Source organism: Engystomops pustulosus, chromosome 7 (assembly GCF_040894005.1).
Source record: "Engystomops pustulosus chromosome 7, aEngPut4.maternal, whole genome shotgun sequence".
NCBI classification, from domain to species: Eukaryota; Metazoa; Chordata; class Amphibia; order Anura; family Leptodactylidae; genus Engystomops; species Engystomops pustulosus.
The window spans coordinates 70,958,793-70,981,527 of NC_092417.1; the positions used below are offsets into that span (position 1 = coordinate 70,958,793).

The following is a 22,735-nucleotide window of genomic DNA, read 5'->3' on the forward strand; positions in this document are numbered from 1 at the left end:
ATTCATAAATAATTTGTGAATGTATCATTTATTTGTATGTACAATTTTTAGATATGACACTTCCATACCATACAGCTACCCTACTCCTTCACCTCACACCCTCCCCCCACACAAGCTTAGCATGAAATTAGGGTGTCTTCTGTAGTCCGCAGTAGTCTACAGCCAGCTGGAAATTGGGGTGGATTTGCATTGATTTGCATTCCATTTACATTTCATTATATACATATATGATAATTGAAGAAGACAAATATCTCACCTTCCTATAATTATCACACTCCATTAGAAATTAGAATAATATAAGATAATGGTTTATTTTAACACAATCTATGTACGTCATAAATATAAACATCCATAACTAACCTGGGGTAACCTTTTTTGCTCTCTCCTACTGCCGTCAGTCTACACAAAAGTTCTGCCATTCTTTTCATGAACAATATGCCCAGGATCAGCAAATCTAGTTTCCATATACAGTATGGAATTGTGGGAAGACAGCAAAAAGGTACACATTTGCTTGGTTGTTACCGCGCGTTTTCAGTTGTAAGCATGTATTGTCCAGAATATTCTGACCCCCTGTGCCCCATCACTGGATATTTATATTTCATATAACAAACATCCGTTTTTGTTTATAAAAAAAAGAGAAAAAAAATGTACCATTTCATTGGCAGAAGAGCGAGGAGCATGCTAAGCCGTCATTTTCACCATTCAGCGCAGACCTTTACAATTAGCGGGTCCTTGTAATTAGTGTGAGGCAGACAAAGGCGCGGCTCTGATTAACAGCAACAAACGCCACTGCTGATGCAATTCCTTTAAACGCTCCCAGCCTGGAATGGAGCGGCCAGGTTAACCCTGTATCTGCTGCCTGACTCCTTTACCATCATAGTGCTCATATCCCACACATATTTCATCCTCCATATCTGCTTCATTATAGTATTATAGATGTTACGAAATATGTCCTCATCCTACGGAAGTAATACTGTGGGAAGGAGGGGTAGGTTACTTTTGTGATTTTCTTTTCTTTTTTTTTTTTTTTTTTTACTGCAATTGCACCACAGCTTGTAACTTTTCTACTCGCCCATCAGGTTAGAACAGAGGGGCACATTTGCCTGTGTAGTGTGCAGGGTGCGCCAGATTCATGATCACGTTCTTGATAAATCTGCGCTCCCTGCCCTGCCCCGACAGAGTGCACTAACTTTTTTTTGTGCAGCTTTAACATGGGGCGAACGACACAATTCTGTCAGACTTTGCATGTTAAATGTGGCGCACGATCTGACTGTACACCGGAAAGCCCATTTCAGTGATGAAATAGTGATCGTGAAGAATAGTGCAGTCATGAAACAATTGTTGCGTGTGATACATATGTGGCTTCTTAAATACCTTATACACATAAGTTTTCAGTCCGTTTTTTACCGTTTTTGTCAGTTTTTCCCAAGATAATTGGGAAAAATGGACAAATACGGATGCGTTTTAAAAAAACGCATGCAATTTTTTATGGACTGAAAAAGAAGGACTAAAAATGGGTTCAAAACGCCATATGTTATACCACGCTTAGGCCGGCAGCACACGTGGCATTTTGACCCCGTTTTTTGGGCCGTTTTTAAGCAGTCCGTTAAAAAATGCATGTGTTTTTTGAAAACGCATTCGTTTTTGATCGGTTTTACCAATAATCTTAATTAAAACGGGTCAAAAACGGATGCGTTTTCCTGGGAAACGCATGCGATCGGTAACCCGAACGCATGCGTTTCTCTGAAAACGCATATGCAATCGGGCAGAGGCCCGCCCCCTGTTCACTAGCGTCGCGTTATGAATGCTACACTAGTGGAACGTGTGACTGCGCACTCAAAGCTGAAGAGATTATTCAAGGTAGAGGTGGAAAGGACAAGAATATACAGTTTGCAATCAGGACAGAATCAAAGATTATCCTGAGGCAGCAGATTTATGAGGCTGAGGAAATTGTGCTGCCAATAACTGTGACTGATAGTTGGGAGAGGTGAGGGAAAAATTATGATTTCACTCTTTTTTTAATAAAAGAGTTTGAGGAAAAGAAAGAGCTGAAATGCAGGATAACACACAGGAAATATCTAACAAGAGATCAGAATATGAGTATGTGCCATCTAAAAGCATGACTGGAATACATTGGAGACAAGGTCATATTTACAGACTGAGAACAGAGGGTTCCTAGGATAGAGCCTATAAGGGAATTTCTATGTCGACAAATCCCCAAACCTCAAAAACTATACAAGGTCTTTTTGGGCTCTATAGCACCTAGAATCATGCTTATTGAAAATGAGAATGTCAGAATGGAGATACAGGCAATTAAAACACAGTTAGAAATGTGAGCTGCAGATAAAAATCCAATTACCAACAAGGTTCTACATAGTCCAAGATAAGGGTGTCTGAAGTGACGCTTCCCTTCCAACCTCTCAGCATGACTTATCCAAAGCAAAATGTGACGCTTTTCAGCTCATTTGAATATGACTTTGTCAACGATTTTTTTAACATTAAAGGGGAATGTAAAAAGGGTATTTCACATTCTACTTGAAGGTGCTGATACAGAGCCTTGAGAAAGTGTTCAGCCCCCTTAAACTTTTCTACCTTTTGCCACATTTCAGGCTTTAAAAATAAAGATATAAAATTGTAAATATTTTTTGGTGAAGAATCAACAAGTGGGACACAATTGTGGAGTGGAATGAAATTTGTTGAATATTTTAAAGTTTGTAAAAAATAATAGACTGAAATATGGGGTGTACAATATTATTCGGCCCCCTTAAGTTAATACGTTGTAGCACCACCTTTTGCTGCAATTACTGCTGCAAGTCGCTTGTGGTATGTCTCAGTTTTGCACATCGAGAGAAATTCTTGCCCATTCTTCCTTGGTAAACAGCTCAAACTCAGGTCCAGATTCAGGTCTGACCTGGCCATTCTAACCCCAGGATAACTTTATTTGTGAACCTTCCATTGTAGATTTTGCTTTATGTCTGGGATTATTGTCTTGGAAGGTAAATCTCCATTCCAGTCTCAGGTCTTTTGCAGGCTCTAAGGGCGCATTCACATGTTGCGTTTTGGTTGAGTTTTCATTGCGTTTGAAACGCATATACAAACAGCTAATGAGAGGTAATTTGCCTTATTACATTAACGTTTACTCTTTGTTAACGTGTGCGTTAACATCGCGTTTACGATGCTTTTTTTTTTTACGGAAATGTTAACAGTGATGTAATCAGGCAAATCACCTCTCCTCAGCTGCTGTATATGCGTTTCAAACGCAATGAAAACCCAGGTGAAAACGCAACATGTGAACGCGCCCTCACAGGTTTTCTTCCAGACAGTGGGGATGACGTGTTCAGGGTGATAAGTTGTGCTGTTTTTACGGCAAACATATCATTTTATCTGACCAGAGCACCTTCTTCCACATGTTTGGTGTCTCCTGGGTGGCTGGTGGCAAACTTTAAACTATACTGATTATGGATATCTTTGAGAAATGGCTTCTTCTTGCCACTCTTCCATAAAGGGCAGATTTGTGCAGTGTACGGCTGATTGTCGTCCTATGGACAGACTCTCCCACCTCAGCTGTAGATCTCTGCAGTTCATCCAGAGTGATCATGGGCCTCTTGGCTGCATCTCTGATCAGTCTTCCCCTTGTATGAGATAGGTTTAGAGGGACGGCCAGGTCTTGGTAGATTTGCAGTGGTCTGATACACCCTCCACTTCAATATGATCGCTCAGTGCTCATTGGGATGTGAAATCTTTTTGTATTCAAATCCGTCTTTACACTTCTCCACTACAGTATCAGGGACCTGCCTGGTGTGTTCCTTGGTCTTCATGATGCAGAACCCTGAGACTATCGCAGAGCAAGTGGATTTATATGGAGACTTGATTACACACAGGTGGATTATATTTCTCATCTGTCATTTAGGACAACATTGGATCATACAGAGATCCTCACTGAACTTCTGGAGTGAGTTTGTTGCACTGAGGCCGCGGTCACACGTACCGCTAGGCGTCCGTTCATAACGCGACGCTAGCGCACAGGGGGAGGTCCTCGGCCCGAACGCACATGCGTTTCCAGAGAAACGAATGCGATCGGCTTAACAATTTGGAAATGCATGTGCGTTCGGGCCGAGGACCTCCCCCTGTGCGCTAGCGTCGCGTTATGAAGGATGCCTAGCGGTACGTGTGACCGCGGCCTGAAAGTAAAGGGGCCAAATAACATCAATCAATGCAATCCCCACTTTTCAATTTATTATTTTTTACCAAAGTTTAAAATAAATTTCATTCCATTTCACAATTATGTCCCATTTGATTGTTCTTGTCCCACTACTTGCTTCTTTAAAAAAAAATTACAATTTTATATCTTTATGTTTGAAGCCTGAAATGTGGCAAAAGGTAGAAGAGTTAAAGGGGGGGGGGGGGGGCAATACTTTCGCAAGGCACTGTACTTTTGGGACAAGACTCTGTGAAGGTGAATGTCACAGTGTGGACCTGGTGCTTTTTGGTGCATTTTTAAACACATTGAAAACTCATTCCTTCTTGGATGTTAAGAATGCCTTTGGCTGGACTCCCAAAGCCAAGGTGCCGTCTATGAGTAAGTGTCCCTGGTTTATTACTGCTTAAATTTGATAGTCGATTTCATTTAAGAGATATAAATTATTAAGAGGTAACTTTTTCTGCAAGCTGTGCCAACTTGTATCTCTGCAGCTACATGGGACCCTATACTTACACCAGCTGTATCTACCCCCGCCCTAACTCCAGGGAGGTAATTAACAGTTAACTGCTGATCCTTCCGGTCTCAATTTTGATTATATTCATTTGAGTAATTATCCATTAATTATTATTAGCAGCTGATTTTCCTTTCATGGAGGCAATCTATAAACATCTGCTGAGCTGCAGGTTCAGATTTACTGAAACCATCACTCAACAAAGTGACAACTGGAATTATGCCAAAGGGTAAGTTGAGGGTTTGTCAAAATCAACCCATTCCTCAATCCATACTAGTTAATTTTGTATCTTCAAAGAAAAAAAGTGATATTTTCTAAGAAAGTTGTGTTAGCTTCATTAAAGACCCTGTAGGAGGCCAGCAAATCAATCTAGAGTTCTGAGCAGCAAATACTAATGATGAATGTGATAGCTATCCAGATGTGTCATTAAAGGGAACCTGTCAAAAGAAATTGGCCTAATAAACCACTACCAGTATTTTGTTAAACAGTTGACCAGCTTCTACATCATGTTTCTTGCATTGCCCAGCTTGGTGACAACATCCCAAAAAATCAACTTTGAAGTAGGAGGAGGGTTTGCAGCCAGATCTTGTTGCAGTGAGCTCTGCAGATTTTTGAGGCAGATAACCTTTAAAAAAAGCATCAGAAAAGCAAGTGTGTGAGCTTGGCAGCGAGTGTGCATTGATCCGAAGTGTGTGCAGTGTCCTAAGTGTGACTTAGGTTTAAGGGACTGAAGTTTGAGGGGCTTTAGCAGGTAACTGCTGTGTTTTGTGTTACTCTGACTGTAGATTCTTCTTTCTGTGCATATTTCTATTGTAATCCCCATTAGAATAATGGACTCCATAAGTGACATTGCTACACGGTGTACATCCTGTGCCATGTATGCTTTCCTTGAACAGCCGTTTGAGGGGGAATACTGCTGTGTGGGGTGTGTGAAAATTGCTCATCTGGAAGCCCAGATTCTGGATCTAAATGAGCAAGTTTCAAGGCTGCGGGCAATTGATAATATGGAACGAAGTTTGCTGCTCCTGGAGCACAAACTCTCTGGGGAAGATGGGTGTGGGGAGGGAAGTATGGAGGTGCAGAGTGAGGGGGCAGGTAGTTGGGTAACATGTAGAAGGCGGGGTAGAGGGAAGAGTTGTAGGGAGTCTAGTCCTGATCTGGTGCACCCCAATAAGTTTGCCAGGCTGGCGGATGAGGGGGATATCAGCTCTAGGGTAGCAATGCTGCAGAAAGACGTGGCCGCTAGCAACCAGGGGAATGTCTGCTCCAATAAGAAGGGTAATGGGAGCACAGGCAAGGTCAGACAGGTGCTGGTAGTGGGAGATTCGATTATTAGGGGAACACACAGGGCAATCTGTCACAAAGACCGTGCATACCGAACAGTGTGTTGTTTGCCGGGTGCTCGGGTTCGGCATGTTGCGGATCGGGTTGACGGATTACTGGGAGGGGCTGGTGAGGAACCAGCGGTCATTAGGCCATAAGCTCAGGGCAAGGACCTCAAAGGTAATTTTCTCCGAAATACTGCCTGTACCACGTGCCACATCAGAAAGGCAGCGGGAGATCAAGGAGGTAAATAAGTGGCTCAAAAGTTGGTGTAGGAAGGAGGGTTTTGGGTTCATGGAGAACTGGACTGACTTTTCTGTCGGCTACAGGCTCTACAGTAGGGATGGGCTGCACCTCAATGGGGAGGGAGCCGCTGTTTTAGGGGAAAAAATGGCTAGAAGGTTGGAGGAGTGTTTAAACTAGAGACCTGGGGGGAGGGCAACTACACTTGTGCAGGGCAAATAGACAGTGTACATAGAGAGCTGGGAAGAGTCATAGTCCATAGGGGAGGAAGGGGGGCTGGAATGAGATTGGGGAATAAGGACAAAAGGAATACGGACAGGGAAAACCATATAAAGTGTATGTACACAAATGCCAGAAGCCTCACAAACAAAATGGAGGAACTGGAACTCTTGATGTTGGAGCGGAAATATGATATAGTGGGAATCAGCGAGACATGGCTGGACAGTAGCTATGACTGGGCTGTTACTATAGATGGTTATAGTCTTTTTAGAAAGGATCGTATAAATAAAAAAGGTGGAGGGGTTTGTTTATATGTGATTTCTTGCCTCAAGCCCGTCCTGCGAGATGACATCAGTAACACAAATGTGGAGTCCCTATGGGTTGAGATAAGAGGAGGGAAAAAGAATAATAAAATATTACTAGGGGTTTGTTATAAGGCTCCAAATATAATGGAGGCAGCAGAGGAAATGCTGATAAGTGAAATGGATGCAGCTTCAAAGCACAAGGAAGTACTTATCATGGGGGACTTCAATTACCCAGATATCGACTGGGGGCAGAGACAATTACCTGTCGCAACTAGTCCTGGAGCCAACAAGAAGGGGGGCACTGCTGGACCTTATCCTGACCAACAGACCTGATAGGGTATCAACTACAGGTTGGGGGGAACCTGGGGAATAGTGATCATAATATCATTGATTTTGTATTACGCTTTACTAAGAGCGTTAGTGAAGGGGCAACCAACACTCTAAACTTCAGGAGGGCAAATTTTCAGCAACTAAGGGAAGACCTTAAAGGCATAGACTGGGATAATGTTCTCAAAGACAAAAGCCCCCCCAAAAATGGGACTTTTTCTCATATATTCTGAAGAAGTCCTGTGAGAAACACATACCTTATGGGAAAAAGCATAAAAGGAACAAGAAAAACCCTATGTGGCTAACTAGTCTTGTGAGGAAAGCAATAAGCGAGAAAGATAAAGCGTTTAAGGTGCTAAAACGTGAAGGTAGCGATGAGGCATTACAGGATTATAGAGAGAAAAATAAATCCTGTAAAAAGCAGATAAAGGCCGCAAAAATAGAGACTGAGAGAAATATTGCCAGGGAGAGCAAAAAGAATCCCAAATTATTTTTCAAGTATATAAATGATAAGAAACTAAAAACAGAGAGTGTGGGTCCCCTTAGAAATAACATGGGGGTCATGGTGGAAGGAGATGAGGAAAGGGCCAACTGTCTTTACCCAGGAAAATCCCCTGGTGGAAGACACAATGAGGAATAATGTAAATTCTTTTTATAATGTCAACAGTTTAACCCAGGAAGAGGTACGGCGCCGCCTCGCAACCACTAAGATAGATGAATCACCTGGGCCAGATGGCATACACCCCCGGGTTCTGCATGAATTATGTACGGTGATAGACAAACCGTTATTTTTAATATTTGAAGATTCACTGAGGACTGGTTATGTTCCACAGGAATGGCGCATAGCAAATGTGGTACCAATATACAAAAAAGGATCAAATAGTGATCCTGGAAACTACAGACCCGTGAGTCTAACTGCTGTGGTGGGGAAAATATTTGAGGGGTTTATTAGAGATGCTATCCTGGAGTATCTCACTGTGCACAACCTTATAACCTAGCGTCAGCATGGGTTTATGAGAGATCGGTCCTGTCAGACTAATCTGATTGGTTTCTACGAGGAGGTAAGTTCAAGACTGGATCTGGGGGACGCTGTAGATGTTGTATATTTGGACTTTTCAAAGGCATTTGACACCGTGCCACATAAAAGGTTGGTATATAAAATGAGACTGCTGGGAATAGGAGAAAATCTGTGTATTTGGGTAAGTAATTGGCTTAGTGATAGAAAACAGAGGGTGGTCATTAATGGCACATTCTCAGATTGGGTTGATGTTACCAGTGGAGTGCCACAGGGGTCAGTATTGGGGCCACTTCTTTTTAATATTTTTATTAATGACCTTGTAGTGGGTTTACACAGTCAAGTTTCAATATTTGCAGATGATACTAAGCTGTGTAAAGTAATAAATACTGAGGTCAATAGTTTAGCATTACAGAGGGATTTGTGGAAGCTTGAGGGATGGGCAGAGAAATGGTTGATGAGGTTTAATGTAGATAAATGTAAAGTTATGCACTTGGGCCATGGAAACAAAAAGTATAATTATGTTCTAAACGGTCAATTACTTAGTAAAACTGAAGCTGAAAAGGACTTGGGGGTATTGGTGGATGGTAAACTTAATTTTAGTGACCAGAGCCAGGCGGCTGCTGCTAAAGCAAATAAAACAATGGGATATATCAAGAGAGGAATAGATTCTCATGATAAAGAAATAGTTTTGCCCTTATACAAATCCCTGGTCAGACCACACATGGAATATTGTGTACAGTTTTGGGCACCAGTGTATAAAAAGGATATAGTAGAGCTGGAACGGGTGCAGAGGAGAGCAACCAAGATTATTAGGGGAATGGGGGAACTAGAATACACTGACAGATTAAAAAATTTGGGATTATTCAGTTTAGAAAAAAGACGGCTGAGGGGAGACCTCATTACAATGTACAAATACCTGAACGGACAGTACAAGGGTCTCTCCAAAGATCTTTTTATACCTAGGCCTGTGACCAGGACAAGGGGGCATCCTCTGCGCCTAGAGGAGAGGCGATTTTACCATCACCATAGACAAAGGTTCTTTACTGTAAGAGCAGTGAGACTATGGAACTCTCTGCCGCAGGAGGTTGTTATGGTGGACTCTATGTACATGTTCAAGAGAGGCCTGGATGACTTTCTGGAGAGAAAAAATATCACGGGTTATGGGGATAAAACATTTATTTAATTCTTAAAGGTTGGACTTGATGGACTTGCGTCTCCTTCCAGCCTTATATACTATGATACTATGTACGTTAGATGTATAAAGTCAGGGAAGAGGTGAGTTTAACACTGAAATCAAATTTTCTCTTTCTCTAAACACACCTCATCCCATGTGATTGGCATGAGGAGATCTGATTATTGATATTCCTGCATGCAGGACCATCAATTACAGTGAAGCGGATGTTCTAAGGCAGTGAAAGTTTGACTTCAGTGCTAAACTATCCACTTCCTAACCAATTTACATCTCACTTCAAAGTTGATTTTCTGGATTATGCCACCACACCATGAAAGAAACATCATCTAGAAGCTGCTCAGCTGCTTGACAACATACAGTTAGTGGTTTATTAGGCAAATTTCTGATGACATTTAGGCCAGCAGAAAACGTGGGGTTTTTGGGCCGTTTTTAAACAGTCCGTTAAAAAATGCATGCGTTTTTGACCGGTTTTATCAATTATCTTAATTAAAAATGGGTCAAAAACGCATGCGGTTTTCAACAGACTGCTTTTTTTTTTTTAACAGGTGAAAGACATGAATTGAATGGGTGAATTTGATTTTGAAGGGGAAACCTGTTCAACAAATGCCATTCGCCTGTTAAATTAACAAAATTGCACCTAAACCACCTCAAAACTGGTTGCAATGCAGTTTTAACTGCAACGTGTGCCTGCACCCTTAATATACCAGGACTAGTTGGTACACTTACGCACCCAATTTGGTCTCTCTCCGTGGCTGCAATAAACAGGCTGTGTGACACATTTCAGTGATAAATTGTGTAATACCAGTACCAATACTAAGCATTTAAATTTATCCATCACAGGTGGAGGTGTTGGCTGGAGCTATAGAAATACAGTCAGGGTACTGTGCATGTACAATGAAGGTCTAAGGGTGCGACCAAACGTTCAGTTTTTCAAATGCAGTTTTTGATGCCCAAACCAGGAGTGGAGTGAAAAAAGAGGAGGAACAACACTCCTTAAGAATCCTCACCCGTTATGATCCACACCTGCTTTTGGCTTCAAAAACTGCAGCTGAAAAGCTGAGCGTGCGGTTGCACCCTGAGGCCGGTGGCATTTTGAACCCGTTTTTGGGCTGTTTTTAAGCAGTCCGTTAAAAAACGCATGCGTTTTTGAAGAACACAAGTGTTTTTTGAAAATGCATCCGGTCAAAAAACGGACTGCATAAAAACGACCCAAAAATGGGTCCAAAGCGCCACGTGTGCCACCGGCATAATTCTCTGGCGTCAGCGAGCCACTGCACAGGCATCATGCACCAAACACAAGTCTGATGAAATCTCTAGATCTCCATCAGTTGATTCAATGAAAAAATTCCTTTCGATAGACTTTTCCACAAGGCCATGGTTTCCACAGCACCATATGTGAGCTGTCTGCTGAGGATGTAACTCTCCATACATGTCCTATTCTTCCTCTCCTGTCATCAGCGTGTGAACGGATCTCACACACGGATGACACGTGAGCCGCAAACAATGGACAATGGGTCAATACATGTGTCCTTGTGCAGATATCTCAGCTTTCCCAGAAACAAATATAACTACAAAACAACTACCACCATATGCAAAGAACAGATCCACTAGAAAGCACTGACTAGGATAAAGCTCTTCGTGGGAGGAATTAGAATGAAACCTGGGTAATAGTGAGGGTGCGGTCACACATTTTATCTCAATCCCTTTTCAAAATGTAATCCAAACGGAACAGGGAGGGGCTTGGGCTGATTGTATGTGCATTTCAACAGATTTCAATGCAATTGAATGAGTGAATGCAGCCTGAGGGTGTATTCACACAATGCGTTGCGTCGTGTTTTTGACGCATTCCAAAACCTTCAGTCTTGATCACATGCTGAGGTTACATTCCGTTTCCACTGCATGGAAGCCCTTGGAAGGCGTCAAAAACCGTGATGCAATGCATCGTGTGAATGCGCCCTCAGGTTCAGTTTTTCAGATGCAGTTTTTGGTGCCTTAACCAGGAATGGAGTAAAAGTAGGAGGAGCAGAACATTTCAATTATTTGTCTAAACCCATTTTATCCACAAACTGCAAAAACTGCATTTGGAAAACTGCATGTGTGGACGCACCCTCAGGGCGTGTTCACACGTTCCACTAGTGTCGTGTTCATGACGCGACACTAGCGCACAGGGGGCAGGGCTCGCCTGATCACATATGCGTTTCCAGAGAAACGCATGTGATCAGGTTTTCAATTGCATGCGTTTCCCAAAAATATGCATATGCGATTGGCCCAAGCCCCGCACCCTCAGGGCGCGTTCACACGTTGCGTTTTCATTGCGTTTGAAATTCATTACAGCAGCTTATGAGAGGTGATATGCCTAATTACATTACCGTTTACATTTGTTAACGCAACTGTGTATTGCATTGTAAAGGCTTGAAGAAGTGATCAGATGAACGTTTGTTCAAGCCAATTGTGGAAAATGTAAAAAAAGTTAAAAAAAAAAATTAAAATCATTTTATAATAATTAAATAAAATAAAATCCCCTAATCAGCACAATTACTTATAAAAACCAAATAAAGTATATAAAACACAAAAAAACACACAAATAAGTATTTTTAATACAAATACCCTCACAAAAAATGTTCTATAAAGCTATCAAAAAAACTCTGGGTGCGGTCACACATGGCTTTGCGATGCGATTTTAAACACATGGCAGTAACGCCTGTGTTTTTCCATGTTGCCATACATTTCGTTTGAAAATGCTTTCCTTCATTGCTGGAAGTTTAAGCAGCTGTGAAAATGGTAACACAGTTGGTTACACTTCAAGCAATGAAGAAAAACACTTTCAAATCAGACAAACACATGCAATGCACTTAAAACATATTGCAAATGTCACATGTGACTGCACGCTGCTGTCCATCGATGTTTTGTATAGCAGGTGAGTTCTCAATTTTTTAATGGAATCAGTGAACAGGTGTCCAGCCGGAGAATCAATGTGGTGGTCTCAAATTACTGCCTAAAGACAACACGCGATGCACTTCCAGCTCATTTCACAGTCAATACAAAATCAGCCAAGAGATTGCTGCCACCCTCCATCTGAAAGCTGATTGTTGCCTAGGTACTGTATCCCCTGTCAGAACATCCTGTGAACACTGGTCCTATAAAACAGTGTATATGTATATGGGAGATACAGTGGGGAATGTCACCCAAATCCTTTTGATAGCGCCAAGACAAGTCAAGCTGCGACACATATCCCATAGAGGCTTGTGAATTAGGATGTACACAGGTTCCTTGGGTGCTTTCGCTTCCTTCTGGAATTTCACTTTGGATTAGAAAACTCTGGGGAAGTTGGGCGCTCACAAAGGTTTGGCTTTTGTGCAAAATGTAGATCATATTCATAACATAAATTAGTGATTTACTGGATTCTATTGTAAGAAAATGACAAGCAGAGTGATAGTTTTGTCAGTTTTATAAGGCACATATCCTTTACTTGATGTACTATTGCGTTTGAATTTTAAATCTTGCGCCTAGTCCAAATCAGACGGGTTGTCCGACGGCCACACACCCCGATTTGTGTCACATGAAAGTCATCACGATCGCGCCAAAATCCGATCGCGTGCACCAGAAACCCCTGTTAAATGCGGAACAAATCGGAAATAGTATGGAAAATCCGGCAGAAATGCGGTGTGCGGACCCTTAGTAAATGTGCCCCACTGACTTGTTCTTTCAGTAAAATCCCATAAAAAATAGTTTGTCTTGTCTTTTATTCCTAACGCAGTGCCATGAACATCCAGCTTTCACAGCTTTTTCTTTAAGAGTTGCCATCAAAATGCCTTTAAGGTATTGATATCTCTGATAATATTCAAAGCTTAAGGTCCGTGCCGATTAGTATTAGTATGACTACTCTGCACTCGAATGTCAGATAAGCCACACATAAATGACCAGGCTGCCTTGAACACAGACTGCTAAATAAATAAAGCTTGTACTATATCTGCATTGAGTACAAAGTGTATACATGAGTAAATTAAGGGGTACTGCATATACATTAAATGGTTATCTGTAAATGAATTAGGGGTGTCAGGTAAAAATATTCTTAAATTTGGGGACACAAAAAATACATTCTGGAGCATCATTTGATAAATTATTTAGGTGTATAGGCTAGTATAAACAATGAGGGGGATATTTTTTTGATATCTGTAGTGGCCAAAGAGTCAGCAGTAGTGTTGTTAGGGGTGTATTTTATTTAGGAGCGCAGTGTGGGGTATAGTTGTTATCCTGGAGATACTATACTGTAAGTGGTTTCAGCATAATGTGGGCTGATTCACATAAACATGGATTACATCAGTATGGCTTCTGATGGCACTATTTTTTCATTGATTGATCAAATGGGACCATTCATTCACAATTCATCCATCAAGTGAATGGGTAGGTGAAAAAATGGACTTCACAGCAGCAGACTATAGACTTAGTGGACATGATATCGCAGGGGATCAAGGGTAGGTATCTATGCATTTAAAAATCTGTGACTGATGATGAGTCTACGATCTTCAAGGCCAAAGGTAGCTTTAATCCACAACTGTGCAAACATTGCACATTAATGATTGCTCCAAAACACATAAACTATACATTTGCAAACAACATGGTTATAATGTAGGAGCCACCATAGGATACAGCATAAATCATGTGTCACTTTGTGGAGCCTCAAATCCTACTGAACCCCGCTGTTGTCAGTCTTGAATTGTATTCAGTATTCAATTTGAAGTGCAACATTTTGGATTTTCATGTCACTGTCACCTAGGAACAACAATGACACCTATACTATGACTCACAGATATTCTCAGGAAGATGTTGCATAAGACAGCAGTCATATGATTAGGTGATGGGGGGGGACCTAACCTTGGATAGCAACCAATTGGGACTCTTCATCCGGGTACCAGACTTACAAAGACAGGTTAGTATGCCTAGACAGCAAATGCCAATTGCCAATTGCTAGACAGCAAAATCATGCACGCTTTACCTTGATTTGCTATATGGAGTGTGGGGCCCAATAGGCACTTGGTTTCCTCTGGAATTCTTGGGATCAATAGGGCCACTAAGTGTAATGTACAGTATAGTGAATAAATATGTTCAGTTCTTCTTGTAATTTGTTTTGTAAATAGGAAGAAAAATCATGTAATGCAATTTCTGTATTGACAGAAAGCATAAGTGTTATGAGGCCTAATAATGATGATACAGTACAGAGCAGCATGGGAGAATCTGTAACTGAGTGTAACCAACTCCTTAAAGATCCTTCTCAAATATACATTGAACAAGTAGATTGTGAGCCCCAATTAGGTTTGGGCAGTGTATGAAGGATGTCGGTCAGTACAGCTCTGGGTGCTAAATGCTGGTGCTATATAAATGAATAAAAAAACTAAACAAGCAATAAGCAGGGGATGTATCATATGATGAATGATAGTATAGTACAGTATAGTACCGAATGTTATTGATCTGGTTGTGATACACTGTATTAATTATCTTATTTATGACATTCCATTCATCCCAAATTTTCAGACATGGAAAAAAGGGACAAATTTTACAGTGGTTTTTTAATTATGCCTTGTTCTGTCCAAAACCTCAATCTCAAGTGTCTCCACACAATTTCATACCCCTCGGTGGCCCATACATTGTATAATACACGGTGGTATTACACTACCCCCTTTTGTGTCCCTGTTAGCGTCCCCTTTCCAGTGCCTCGTAATGTATAATATGCCTCTTTCTGTGGTCCCCCACTTATAACTCTCCATTGTGGCTTTCATATTTATAATGGTGTTGCAGATGGTGAAACATTTATGTCTTATCAGAGACTTCGACTGACGCACTCATGCACTTTACACTTCAGCTCTGCGTGTCCCTGCTGGCAGCTATGTATGAAATCAATATTATAGAGATGATTTCTATTACAGCAATGAGTATTAGAGAGTGATTTTGACAGGATGTGAAATGACAAGAAACGAATATGGTATATTGTATTATAAGATGACTGTTACAGCATATTGTGGGAAGGACAGCAGTGTATTGGGAGACCTTTGTAGTGTTAGGTTTGGGGGGTGTCAAAGTAGGTGGTACATGTGGGAGTTTAGCGAGATATTATAATTTAGATGTAAATGGAAAGGACAATGTGGGTAGCTGTGAATGAGTTTGTAGGCACTGAGTAGGATTTGTGAGGTTAGGAATGAGAAAATATGATCAATGATTTTGTTCTCGATGACTCCACTGTTGCCAGTGCTACACAGGATTTAACAGTAACATTGTTTGGTGCATAGTATTACTGAGCTGTGATGAACTGCAACACCTGTAACTGTGCTGCCTGTGAAAGTGTTACCCTGCAATGATGCCTGAAGGTGTAGGACAGAACATGACAGTGTAGAACTGAGGAGCTCAAAGCAGAACAGCTCGAGTCACAATTCATGCCACTGGCTAGACTGGGTCACAACCAGTCTGCGTTTTGATTCCTCTTAGCATAAAGAGGAATCAGAAATTAAAGGTAAAATAGTAAAAGACCAGTTTAAAATGATGAGTTGAAGCCAAAAGACATTAAGGAGTATTTATTAAGGTCTTCACCGCAATATTCTAATCTCATAGTTGGAGGTGTTACTTTTTTCAGTTTATTTTCTTCAATATAAACCAGAAAGTCAAGGTTATAAAAAGTAACATTTCAGGACAGTTGTGTTTGACTTAAAGTGGCATCCACATACTGGCATCAGTAATGTCACCTGTGGGCATAGCTACTTTGCTAAGTTTTCCAAAGACACACCAAATGTATAAAATATTAATATGACGTTTGATAAATATGAAAATTACAGTAGCTCTTTCTTTAAAAACATCATCTTTTGATTTATCTCCCATACCCATCTTTATCTGCCCTTACCCATCTACCACCCTTATTCAGTGGCATTAGGACCAGATTCTGCTATGCCCTCCTCACAATCATGATACACAAGACCCTCCCTGTTCTTCCTCACTGATGATGTCTTAAGACTACACAAAAACCTCCAAATAGACCCTTTGTGTCTAAGTTGTGGTATGATGTACCCATGATGGGGAGGTATAAGTTACAGGCAACATATCATCAAACTCTACAAGATGTTTGATTTTCACTGACTTCTTCTACTTCTTCTAGTATATAGTGATTGGCACTGCTCATGGACCAAGTCATAGAATGTTAATGTCTAAATCCCTGACAGAACATTCAGACAGAGTAGACATTTTTCTCATTAGTCAAAGCAGTTGTGCTTTTGTACATGAGTGGACACACATGACTGATTGTATAGAGACATACAACATTGCTTATCTAGTATTAGATTATGTATGTTTTTAGATATCTTGTTCCTTTTTAGTTTGCACCTTTGGCAATGGCTTTGAATTCAACCAGGGACAACATCTACAAAAAGTTGGTATAACTACCTCTTATTAGTAGAGGTTTTCTGCCAATGTTACAAACCAGCTAAAATTGGTTGGCTTTTGACACAATATGAAACAATAAAACTTTATTAATCCCTGGGGCATATTGTCTTCTTCTACAGTTCTGGAGTCTTCAGTATCAATAATCCATCAGAGGACATGGGCTGCTTTATTGTAATAATCTCCTCTGTACAGTAATACAGAATATTATGGGTCTAAAAGCCAACTCAAGGATAGAAATATAACTTGTAAGACATGTATATACCAGTAGTTACATCCCCCATTAAATAAGTGGCACATTTTGGATGGTATAATGGCTATAAGATTACCACTTACCGATAGTTGACACCACAGTTCCAACAAAGTAGAATGCTCCGGTAAAATCCCACCTGGGTCTTATGGTGTCCACTCTAATTCCAGCCACGTTGGCCTCCTCGTACTCGCGAAGGAAGTTGCGTAGATCACTTTTACTAAGATTATACTTTTGGCTAAAGTTGTCAAACCTATGTTGCCACCTTTCCTTGGCTTCTTTCTCCTTTGGCTGCTCAATAGCTGAAAATACAGCTGCTCCACACAGCATGTAAAGAATGATTAGGATGGCCAACAACAAGAACCGACCATTGTCTTCATTCAGGTGACCAAATCCACAGCAACAGCCACCTCGACAAGCCATTCTCTGCCCCCAGGCAGTAGTAAACAGTACAATGTTCACAGGAGGATCACTTTCTTACATTACCAAGATGTTCAGAGAAGATCCACTGGACCAAATATCGACATGTCTCAAATCCAGGCCTGGTTCTGCATAACATTTTACCTTGTAGTAGTAGTCATCTTAAATTCCTGAAACTTTCACCAGAAGACATAACTAAGACTTCACTTCCTGTCCCCTGAAGACATCTTATGTTGTCCACAGTGAGTCAGAAAGTTTACACACATCCAGCCCATTGGTCAGCATAAGGTTGTGTCCAGCTGCAGTAAGAAAACTTGATGGCAGGGTGGTCGGGCATGATTAATTTGTGCTCTATCCCAAGTCCATGACCATGTCTGACGCCATCTTTCACCTTACATTTATTGGACATGTAATTGTCACTGCCGGAGGGTCTGACATGGTACCCAATGGTGAGGATGAATTTTTCAGCATCCTTCTCATCACTAATGGGTTGACAATCACCTTCAGTCAAGACCGTGACATGAACCAGAGCAGAGAGCGCCTTTCACCAAGCCTGGAGATGCCCATTAGAATCCTGGGATTGTATTGTATATCCTCAATAATCCAGGATACTCCCACAGAGAAATCTTCTACAAGGATCAGCCTGCATATTAGTGTTGATAAGAAATGCAGAGTAGTGGATGGGTTAACTTTCCTAGAGCATCGTGTACTTGACTGCACATGGAGCTCCAGCAAAGACTATTGTGCAGGATGTGATGAGGCAGCTCAGGACTTCATTGTGTCTGACCACAAGACGTCTGTAGTGATTGGTAGCTCCTCTGGGACAGCTTGTCCTCACCGGGATGACCCATTCACTCCTGAAATCCACAACTTCGCCTCCTGAAACTTCCTAAATGCATCTTCTACCTGCGATTTATAGACACTCGCGGCTCAGGGATCTTAGTCCATACACGTGAGGGATCTTCCGGGAGGACTTGTCAAACACAGTTTTCGCCAGGGTTAATTAACCCCCTCCTACCCTGATGCTTGTGGAGTGCAGCTCTGGCCACAGCCTGTGTGCGCTGATCACTAGTGGGTGCAGCTGCAGCCCCCGTCTCCCCTCTCCCCCGGGCTGATGCTGCACAGATGCTGCTCCTCTCCCTACAAAGCTCTTCTGCTGTCAGCGCCCCCTGTGGTGATTGGCGGAAGAGCAGCCTTGCAGCATTACTGTATACAACCTCCATGTGAATGGTGACAGGGCAGGAGATATAGGGAGTAGAGCGCCCCCAGACACTGGCATGAGGACTGTCACATGTGGCCAGAGCGTCTTGCCTCAGTTTTCCAAGTAAAGTAGGGAGGGTAGTGATACTGACTTCTCTCATCTCCAGGACGTCAGGGGTTAAGGGGGCATGAAATGTCACCTCCCTGGGAGTAGGGTCCTCCCCTACTGAAAATCAATGTTATTTATAGCCCATGACACTTCAAAAGGAGTCGTAGGGTTTGATGTGTCCTGTCCCTGCAAAGAGAAGGGAGATGACAAGGCGCTGGCCAGGGTGCTGACACCCAACCCTGCCACCCAGTCCAGGACCTGTCTGTGGTGCTGAACCTGGACTATCTCATACCTCTCTACTCAAATACTTACCTTTCTCTGTCATGTATTAATCCATCTGTCTGCTATCCATCTCTCACATCTATCCATCTTAGATCTCTTTATCTATTTACAATGTCTCAAACACTGTATCTTTACAATCTCACCTCTATTCATATCTATTTACAGATTCCATATTTAGCCATCAAATTCCTAATATCTAATGCTATCTCTCTCTAATGTATACATGTATCTGTCAATCAGTCAGCAAATCAAAGTAAATGAGAAATAAAGGTGCAACTTCCCTTCCTCCTGGGGTAGTCCTGTCTGCTCACCTTATCTGTGTAGTCTCATTGGTAGATAGATCTTCCAGAGTATATAAGCACGGTATGTAGTCTCTACGTAGACCTTGTATATTTTATTTCCATGATGATGTACAGCGGCTTAGATACAGGGATGTTGCTAGGGTTGTAAAAGATCTGGAGCACAGGCCCCAATGCACATGTACTGTGTTTTTAGTAGTGTCCACTTCTGTACGTAACAACCCTCACATGTAGTTGTGCCAATAACAAGTGTACAGCTACAGACAACACAGAGCAATCCCTACATGATCCTTGGATTGTAGTTGTTCTGTAGCTTTTCAATTAGGCACAGACATACCCCTACACTGTATAATGTACTTCCTAATCATATCCACCTAAAGCAGCCACTCACCTAATAATACCTACACTAAGTAATGTCTCCCACAGCCCCCATTAAGCGATTCCCTGAACACGCCCAAGTAATGTCCCCATAGCTCCCGGCAATTTCCCCCTCAGCTCTTATGTTCCCCACAGCCTTCAGTCCCCTCAATGTACCTACCCCTGACACTTAAAGGATATCTACCACCAATTTACTGGTGGCAGAGTGTCCTAATTAGACTGCTCGTTCAGTCTAGGGGATGGGGGGACCCTTTTTAACATGTTTTCCGGCATCTTTATTAACCCTTTAGTGATGCGGCCTGAAAAGGCTCTAGTGACCGGACGTTTTTAGCTAATTTTCATAAGCACCAGTTCAAGGGCCATAACTTTTTTTTGCATGCTAACTTAGCAATTTCCGCTGTGTTTTTTTTATGTAGTGTAGCATGTTTTTTTAATTACATGATATATATGCAAATGTAATTTTATGAATATTTGTTTATATTTTGTGTGTGTGTTTACTTTATATGCCCTCATGAGGTCATAAAAACCCCCTGTGGGACATTTTCCCTATCTATAAGAGCCCCAGTTACAGAAGAAAACTAACACCTGTGACTGGGAATTCTAATCAGAGCTGTGCTGGTCTAATTAGACCCAGCAGCACTGGTTACCCCCTTTAGATCGCGTGGTCACTTGACCACAGAGTCTATAGAGCCAGTGGCAGCGATAGCTCTCCTCCTCCGTGCATCGCGTTACTTCAGCGCAATGCTGTGAGAAGCCCAGACTCGAGACCTGCGCCCACTGAGGTCTAAAGTCAGCGGACGGTCCCAGACGAGTTTATGAAATATGAACTTTGTAAAAGATCCGGAGGCGCTCAGGCTAACAGCACCGAGCACCTCTTGGCTTCCCCCAGCTTTTAATTTATGCATGCCCTAGCTGTGAGCCTCCAGCTTCCCTAGAACTAGAAGAGAGCACAGTCCAGGTGTGATGTAATGTCATCATAATAAGGAAAATGGAAATGACTGATGTTTTGGTTTCGAGAAATATAACAGGATATCAAACTTCAAAATTGTTCTAGCATCCTCTTCCATCCGCAGCACCTCTTCGGGTTACCGTCCGGGTCAGCAGATGTACGTCTATGTGATCTGCTGGCACAGAAACTATGATGTCACCAGGCGGTGACACTGGTGCGTCTTAGTTTCTGTGCCGCTGATCACTGGGAACCCGAAGAGGTGGTGCAGGGAGAAGAGAATGCCAGGGGTCATATTTTTCTACATGTATTTTTCATGTCATATTGGAAAAAAAACTATTAAACATATCCAAGGTCTGCAGAGGCAGGGAATATTCTCTTCAGTGGTTTCAAAATGCGAGTCATACATTGTTCTAGTTTGCTACAGATCTGCAGTGCACATATCCATAGCATGTGAAATAAGCCCATCAAATCTAAGAGAATCAGTGCTGACTGCCATCTAACTTTTTTTTATCTCTACTCCCGTTGCAGTTTTTGAGGCCCTCCTTGTAATCTACAACGGCAACACATTGTGCTACAAGCACCTGGCCTGAAGGGAAGACACCTAATCCAAGGTTGTGATCATATATGCTGGGCAGCTATGTAACCAAGGAACGGTAATAAAATCTCTGCCTAGATGCCCTGCTGGTCAATATGTTCTGCAAAAGGATTATTCATTGTGAATGTAAAACATGAGTAATCAGGTTCATTGTCATTGTAAGGTTAATCTCTAAGATAGAGAAGTTTCAGGCTACACTGAATTACAGCTGATAATGTTGCATTCATCATGAAGTTTGGGAACATAAAAAAGCAGGTGGTTCTGCTGATAAAACAATGGCTGACAATCAGGACTCCTGATTGGGCATCAGTAGGGGCGCCAGGTAGCGCTAATTGGGAATTAGTTCTGCCAGAGAAAGCAGAAAGTCTCTGCATCTACTGTACTGAAGCAGAGGCTGCCCACCTTGTCACCGGCGATATATCATCACTTGTTACACTGTAACATCCCCAGATAATTGTGTTAATTGCCTGATCTTACAGCTCTATTTTTACATACATCTCTAAAACAAAGTGCCAGGAGTTGGACTCTAGAATAAACATGCCCAAAAATAGCAGATGTGTTTCATTATCTAACTCCGGCCTAGTCCCGAGAAGAAAGCTCATCTTCAAAAACTGGGACCTAATATAACCTGCATAATGCCAGTTACAATACTGCTAGGACAGGTTAAAATACACATTCAGTAATTTCATAAACTATCTACTGTGTATAGTGGGATATATATATTTTGGATAATATAAAAAGAAAACATAAGGTCCAGCACTTATAATTAAAAAAGTTTCTTGCTTCTTTATCAAATAATCATATAAAATCAGTCAGCATGCGTTTCGAGTACAAACACTCTTCATCATGGCTATGGCTATATTTTGGATAGTGAGCTTCAAATCCCGTTTTGTGATCACAACACCATTATTTTAGATCACAAATACTTGCAGGCACCATTAGAGGGAGCTTAAAGAAGACATGTATTTTAGTGGGAGCTGGTAGTTGTGGCTGCACTTAAAGGGCAATTCCTATCTATTTCATATCCACACCAAGACACCACTCATCATGGCAGTGTCTGTAAGGAGTGTCTCTAGATCAAAAATTACAGTATAGAAATTAAAATGAATCAGAACAGATCAAGCATTTTTACTTAAGATGCTGTAGATCCTTAGTATGGGAAGCTCCATACACTTTCTACATGAGAGATTACAATTAACTATTGAGCCATTAAACCTGGCATCTGTATTTAATACCTGAGCTGTGGATGATGGACCAGACGGCACAAGGCAAATTTACAAACAAGATGACAGATGGCTCCTATTTACTGCCATAAAATACTTGTCAATGTTTAAATCATTTGTTTTATCTCGACTACACGACAGATTTATTGCATTCATTTGATGCCAAGACATAAACCCTATCTGCACAGAAATACTGTAGACCGCAGATAAGAAAGACCTAGACCAGAATACGCAGGTAAAAGATGAGAATAAAGGCCAGAGTTCCCCAT

The 22,735-nt window shown here is 41.6% G+C and overlaps 1 protein-coding gene and 1 long non-coding RNA gene across 3 annotated transcripts in view; one reads left to right on the plus strand and one right to left on the minus strand.

Annotated features, from left to right (window-relative positions):
- Positions 1-18,590, minus strand: part of KCNK13 (potassium two pore domain channel subfamily K member 13) — a 67,024-nt gene extending 48,434 nt beyond the window's left edge. For both annotated transcript variants that reach the window (XR_011848902.1, XM_072116682.1), the window contains exon 1: positions 17,098-18,590. Coding sequence is in view for 1 of the 2 variants with exons in the window: in XM_072116682.1 (XP_071972783.1) it covers positions 17,098-17,434 (337 nt within the window). In the remaining variant the exon portion in view is untranslated. The remainder of the gene's footprint in view (positions 1-17,097) is intronic.
- Positions 4,458-21,322, plus strand: LOC140070322 (uncharacterized). The gene is made up of 2 exons (XR_011848903.1): positions 4,458-4,579; positions 21,177-21,322. It is a non-coding gene; the product is annotated as an uncharacterized lncRNA (long non-coding RNA).
- Positions 21,323-22,735: the final 1,413 nt, after the last annotated feature.